The 6,266-nt window shown below is 35.8% G+C and overlaps 1 protein-coding gene and 1 long non-coding RNA gene across 24 annotated transcripts in view; both read right to left on the bottom strand.

The window, feature by feature from the left end:
- Positions 1-6,266, bottom strand: part of LOC108887407 (CMRF35-like molecule 5) — a 46,028-nt gene that overhangs the window by 19,814 nt on the left and 19,948 nt on the right. Inside the window, exon 6 of one of the 23 annotated variants that reach the window (XM_018664437.2) lies at positions 5,274-6,257. The exons of the other annotated variants lie outside the window; for them this stretch is intronic. Coding sequence (XP_018519953.1) covers positions 6,132-6,257 — 126 coding nt within the window. The 3' untranslated portion in view covers positions 5,274-6,131. Of the gene's footprint in view, positions 1-5,273; positions 6,258-6,266 lie in introns of those variants that run through there. 23 annotated transcript variants of the gene reach the window in all.
- On the bottom strand, positions 437-5,139 carry LOC127142590 (uncharacterized). The gene is made up of 6 exons (XR_007813462.1): positions 4,784-5,139; positions 3,634-3,699; positions 3,030-3,069; positions 2,101-2,287; positions 1,487-1,548; positions 437-799 (listed from the first exon to the last, which is right to left on the bottom strand). It is a non-coding gene; the product is annotated as an uncharacterized LOC127142590 (long non-coding RNA).

The raw sequence follows: 6,266 nt of genomic DNA, 5'->3' as shown, positions 1-6,266 counted from the left end.
GTCATAGTATGGTCAAAAATGAAAAAATGTCATAGTATAGTATGGCGTCAAAAAAAAAATGTCATAGTATAGTATGGCCGTCAAAAACAAAAAATGTCATAGTATAGTATGGCGTCAAAACATGAAAAAATGTCATAGTATAGTATGGCGTCAAAAAACATGAAAAAATGTCATAGTATAGTATGGCGTCAAACGGTCAAAAAATGTCATAGTATAGTATGGCGTCAAAAACGGTCAAAAATGTCATAATATAGTATGGCGTCAAAAACGGTCAAAAAATGTCATAGTATAGTATGGCGTCAAAAAACATGAAAAAATGTCATAGTATAGTATGGCGTCAACACTCTAGTTTTTGATTAAAAGCTTTAAGTTTAACCTCCAGCTATAAGAGGCTACAAGTGGCTTCTGACTAAAAATATTCACTTTCAGACAATATTGTTTTTAAAAGTATTTATTTGAGTAAGATAATCCTTTATCAGTCACACAACAGGGAAATTCAGTGTTGCAAATGTAAAAACAAAAAAAAAAAAGTCAAAATAATTAGAAACAATATGAATGGTATAAATGGGACTATGTACACAGTAATAGATCGGATTTGAGTACTGATATTGCAGTGTTTGAAAGAGCAAAATACTAAAATGAAAATTTAGCGTGACCCACAAACAGTGTAGACAGGTCAATGTGTGCGTCTATGGAAACGCTGCATGTCATAGTAAGGCGTCAAAAATGTCAGAATAAAAATATTTAGATTCACAGGTGTTCTTGTGTCTGCAGGAGGAGATGCACAGCAGCTGAAGACCTGAAGTGGATGAAAGAAAACAAAAGTGTTATGAAGTTTTTTTTCTGCACACATTTTATTAAACACCTTTGAGAACATTCAGCTGCTTATGATACAACTACTTAATTAACAATCAGATGCTTAGTAGACATGTTCATCTTTGGAGAATGTGCTCATAACTACATTAATCCTAACCAGCCATAACAAGTGTTGTCATGTGGTTAAATGTAATCTGGAATAAAATCATATAAAATCTCTTCCTAAACTTTTGAGTTGCATTTCTCTATTTTGAGACTGATGCATTGTATTTTAAGAAAAAATATGTTTGTACCAATATATATGATTTACACTTAACCGTTACAAGGTTTACACTCACTGTTAAGTAGTATTTTTAAGGGTTTTTAGTTTTAAATATATTTTTATGAGTTTGGTACTTATTGTTTAATATTCTAAATCATTTTTTTACAGGTTTCATTCTTAACTCTTAGACCTGTTTTAAAGGTTTTATACTTAATATTTTTAAACCTATTTATTAAAAGGGTTTTTATTCTATTTTAAACTACGGTTTTAAAACAATGTACTTTTTGCAGTCAACATTCTATACTAATCAAAATGGGTAAGTTACAGCAGCTTTAATTTGTTGCCATTTGTTCCAGACAGGAGGTTTTAATGACAGAGTCAGACTGAAGAGAATAAACGAACACTGACCTTTTGGAAACGTCCTCTCATCTGTCTCTTCGCTTGGTGATTTAACGGTTGAAGTTTGAATCCTGTGGAGAAAAAAAACAACAAATTTTAATATAAAGATGTGACTTTAAACACAAAATAAAGAGTTTCTGAGTACTGAACTTCAAACTGTCAAAAGATAGAGAAGTAAAAGACACTAAATCTACAAAGAAACCAGTGTGTGGACTAACTAGTTCTGGACTAATCAGAACTAGTCCAATAGTTGAATTAGCTTTATACACAAAGACAGAAGAAGCTGCTTTGATTGGAGGACTGAGTCCACCAGCTCCTAATATTCAAACAACAGCAGTGGATGGAAATGTTTTTTTCTCCAAAGTCAGCTAAAATTAGAACTAAATGTGGTTGATAGAATAGAGAAAGTGTGAGAATTAGAAAGTAGAAGGGCGAGGGAGAGAGAGAAAAAGAGAGAGAGAGCTGATGTTTAAAGATTTTCTCTGAACATTCATGAACTATGTAAATAAACTTTGATATTAAGTGAAGTCTTTTTGTGACAAATCTAATCAGACTTCAGATCAGTTACTGAAGATATAATTTAATGTCAGTGCTGGACAGTTGTAAAGCTGTTTGTGAATTACCTGGAGGCCTCTGTCCTGGTCTCAAAGAACTTCTTCATTGTACGAAGACTCTCTGATCGTGGACAAAGTCTCTGTGATCACACACAATATCTCTGATTGCGGGCAATGCCGTCAAATCAGGGAACTTCATCACTACCGACTTTTGCATGTGTCTGCATGGACAATGTCATGGACGAAGTGGAGACACCTGGAGGAAATCAAAGAGAAACAAACAAAGGAAAATGATCAATACACTACTACCTATTCCTCATCGACAGTTTAACCATGAAAACACAGAGAAATATTCAACATTACAGCTGAACCAGAACAGTGAACAAAACATTTTTTTGCCTTAATATGCTGTGACATTTTTTGACAATGTTTCTAGTGTGACACTGAACTGAATAAGTTCTTTACTCTTTTATGATTTACTGTACTAATGAGAAAGAGAAAGAGAAAGTGTGTGAGTGAGCAAGCAAGGAAGAGAGAAGGAGGCAGAGAGAGGGGGAAGGAAACAGAAAGCCAAACACACACTCTGCTGACTGAAGACGGAAGCACAACAAACGAGACATCGTCGTCCACCATGTTTATTTACTCTAAATTCTCACTTTACTGCATGAGTGGTGTGCCATGTTGGTCTTCTCATTCCACACCACACACTACAAGAACAAAACTGAAATCTGTCATTATTGGTTGTCATGTGTTTGGTCTTTGACATTTTCTACATCGATTTTAAGAATCTTTTAGTGTGTGCCAGGCTTAAGAGAGTGAGAGACAGAGACACTGTACATTCATGAGCTATGTGAATAAACTTTAATAGTTATAGTTACTTTAATAAGTCTTTTTGTGACAAATCAAACTAATCAGACTTCAGATCAGTTACTGAATATATATAATTTAATGTCAGTGCTCTATGTTAGACAGTTGATGTAAAGCTGTTTGTGAATTACCTGGAGGCCTCAGTCCTGGTCTCTAAGAACTTGGTGACACCTGGAGGAAATAAAAAGAGGAACATACAAAGGGAAATGATCAATACACTATGACCTATTCATCATCAACAGTTTAAATATTCAACATTAGAGCTGAACCAGAACATTTTCCAAACATTAGAGGAGTGTCTCAGAAAAAGGGCCGTTTACTGTCACATCTTCAATAAATATTTGGGATAAATTAACTGCATTGATTATCTTAAATTTTAAATTTCTATAATAATTGTCTGTCAATTAATCACTGGAGGAATCATATATATTACTGTGAACTGCATAATAAAATCTTTTGCTGAAGTACATTTTTGAAAGCAGGATTTTAACTTATGGTATTTTTAATTATACTTCAGTCTACAGCCAGAAAATTAACTGACTATTTTGAGTTTTTAAAAATGTTTATAACTAGTACTATTTTCTGACAATTTCTAGACATGATGAATCAGTTACATTGTATTCAATACTAAACTCATTAAATACCATGGATTTAAACAATAACACTGTTACTAATATTAATAATTCAGCTCATCAACACATTTTTTCAGCCTGGGTGAATCTTTAGGACACACACCTGTTTGGTTTGTCAGGTGAGAGCTGGTGTTTCTGTCCAGGCTGTCCAGCAGCTGAACAAGGAAACCTGGAAAACACAAGTACAACAAATAACCTAATTAATAAAGAATAACTCAGAATACAACACTGAAAACTAAACACTAAAACCTTGACAATCACACTTTGACACTTCACAATGCTCACTAATTTGGAAGTTAACAAACAAGGACTCTGCTTATGTAAAATGATGCAATGTTGGAAAAAGAGTGTTTTTAAGAGCTTAGCTGAAAACAGACACCCTTTGCTCTGAATTGCTGCCTTTAAGCTCTTGAATAAACTTTTAAATTTTTTGATAATATTTCAGACAATGTTAAGTATAAATTTCTTTTAAAATTTAACCTGCAAGCTGCTCCTCAAGTATAACGGTAAGAACTGGAGGAAGCAGCGAGATAATTAACAGAAATTAACAACAAAAATTAAAAGTACATATGACATAGATCTATCTATATTTGTTTATCTGATTGGGGAACAGCCTACTGGCAGTTCTGCTCTTCTCCCAGTGCCTGTTGGAGCGAAGCATCTCTCAGCCACAGAAGCAGAAGAGGTGTTGGTGTGAAAAGTTAAAGAAAAGGCTCAGTAAAATGTTTTTTAGACTAACTCTCAGCTCTGTAAATATAGACTACTGTTTTACTGTTAAATTCAAATTTTAGGAATTAAGCTCATCCAATTGAGAAATTGTATGTTACAGTTTTAATTGTTAAAACCTGAATGAGGGATCTTTGATGTTATTTTTATTTTCTATCTTTACCCTTCAGTTTCCCCCTGAGGGATTGCCACCTTATCGTGGTCATGGGGTTTGTGTGCCTCAGTGACCCTAGGAGCTACTCCAGCAGAAGCTTAATCTTCAGATGGGACACCCAAGCTGGACAGGTTGTAATGTAGAGACCGGTTATCATCCTTCATATCAGGGACTGTTAGTCACAGAATCACCAGCACTCTCTTACCCACACAATAAAAACGACTGAAAACGAAAATGCGCCCAAAAGTTAACCTTATAAAGAGAGGGCTAATGCTAACGCTCGCCGCTAACCAGTTGGCACGTTAACCTTACCTTCACACGCAAAATGCTAATGCTCACGCTCGCCGCTTATACGTTAGCTTGTTAGCCTTACCTTCCTGCCTCACTCGCGTTGGGCAACCAGCGCCAAAGCTTGTTTCATCAACCAGACGTCTTCAGTAATAACGTTTCTCAGAGCGCCAACACACCAAAGCGACGAAGCGACGACCAAAACGTTGCTTTTACTCCGTATTTTCACTGCTTCTCCGATTTTGCTTCTCCGCCGCTCTCTACTCTCTCCACAGTAGTTACTGGCAAACAGCGACATGCGCCAACCGTCAACGCTGATTGGCTGGATGATCCTGCTCCGCCCATTTCGCATCGGATTGGTCGAATCAGCGGAAGACGTTCCCTCAGCCTGCTTGTAGTCAGACACTAGAATCTGCGTTTACTTTGACTACAAAATTCTCTCCAGCCCTTAGATAACAAACATAATACCTCAAAACTTCAAAGCAGTCTCGTGAACACACAAAAAAGTTGTTTTTCAACACATAATACAGTTTCCTAAGTAAAAAGTTCAGGTTGAGCCACATTAAACCTCAATTTATTGATATTGTGTAATGCAGAGACATAAAATCTTTATTATTATTATTATCTTTAATTAACTTTTTACACATATTTTCAGATTCACACTGACTTACACTTTCCCCATCATGAATGAGAGTCCATAGATCCACCTAGAAAACATAGAAAACAGTTCTACAGAACTTGTTTAAGAATCATTACATTTACTAAGTTTTACTCAGTAATCTATGTCTGTATAACCATTGGTATACTCAATACAGGTACTTACGATAACAAGTTCAGCATACCATGATTAGATCAAAGTGTAAAAATATAGGCTTAAACAAACACAGCTTCAATTGCCCTGCCAATTGGGTGGCAGAGCTGCAATTTAATTGTGTCAAAACAACTGGTGACAACACTGGCTTCTCTAACTGCTAATATCCAGCTCAAGACTGTTTTCCACAATACATCCAAAACTCAAATTACTGCCTGACTGTTGTTGTTTGTCTCCGTCCACCAGTCAAGTTTCAGTTTACATCCATGTCTTTGTGTGGAATTCCATCATAATTAGCGTTTGAATTCTTGAGTTATGGCCAAAAAAGTGTTTCATCAGGTCACAGTGACTTTTGACCTAAACCACCAAATTCAGTTTAGTTCATCTTTGTGTCCAACTGAACATTTGTGCCAAATTTAAAGAAATTCCATCAAGGTGTTCTGGAGATATTGTGTTCAGAATCAGATGCCATCTCCATTGAGGGATCACATTTTTTTTACACATCTCTGTTCAGTCTGAAACAGCGGGAGTAGGAAGATCAATTTTTTTTAAGTTTGCAAGTTTTAGAAGAGCTTCCATTAAGCTGCACAGAAACTAAATTCAGGTCTAAATCCAGACAGTATCATTTATGTTGCATGTGTGTGAGTGTAGAGTAGGTTTGGTCATGATCCCTGCTGGCTGGATTGATGCCCTGGTAGATGGGGTCTTGATGTGTGGAGGCTGGAGTACAGTTCTCATAGACGACAAACTGAAGGAA

This window comes from Lates calcarifer, linkage group LG6 (genome assembly GCF_001640805.2).
Source record: "Lates calcarifer isolate ASB-BC8 linkage group LG6, TLL_Latcal_v3, whole genome shotgun sequence".
Classification (NCBI taxonomy): Eukaryota; Metazoa; Chordata; class Actinopteri; family Centropomidae; genus Lates; species Lates calcarifer.
The sequence above is the reverse complement of the archived record's forward strand: the minus strand, read 5'-3'. Positions and strand labels throughout refer to the sequence as shown.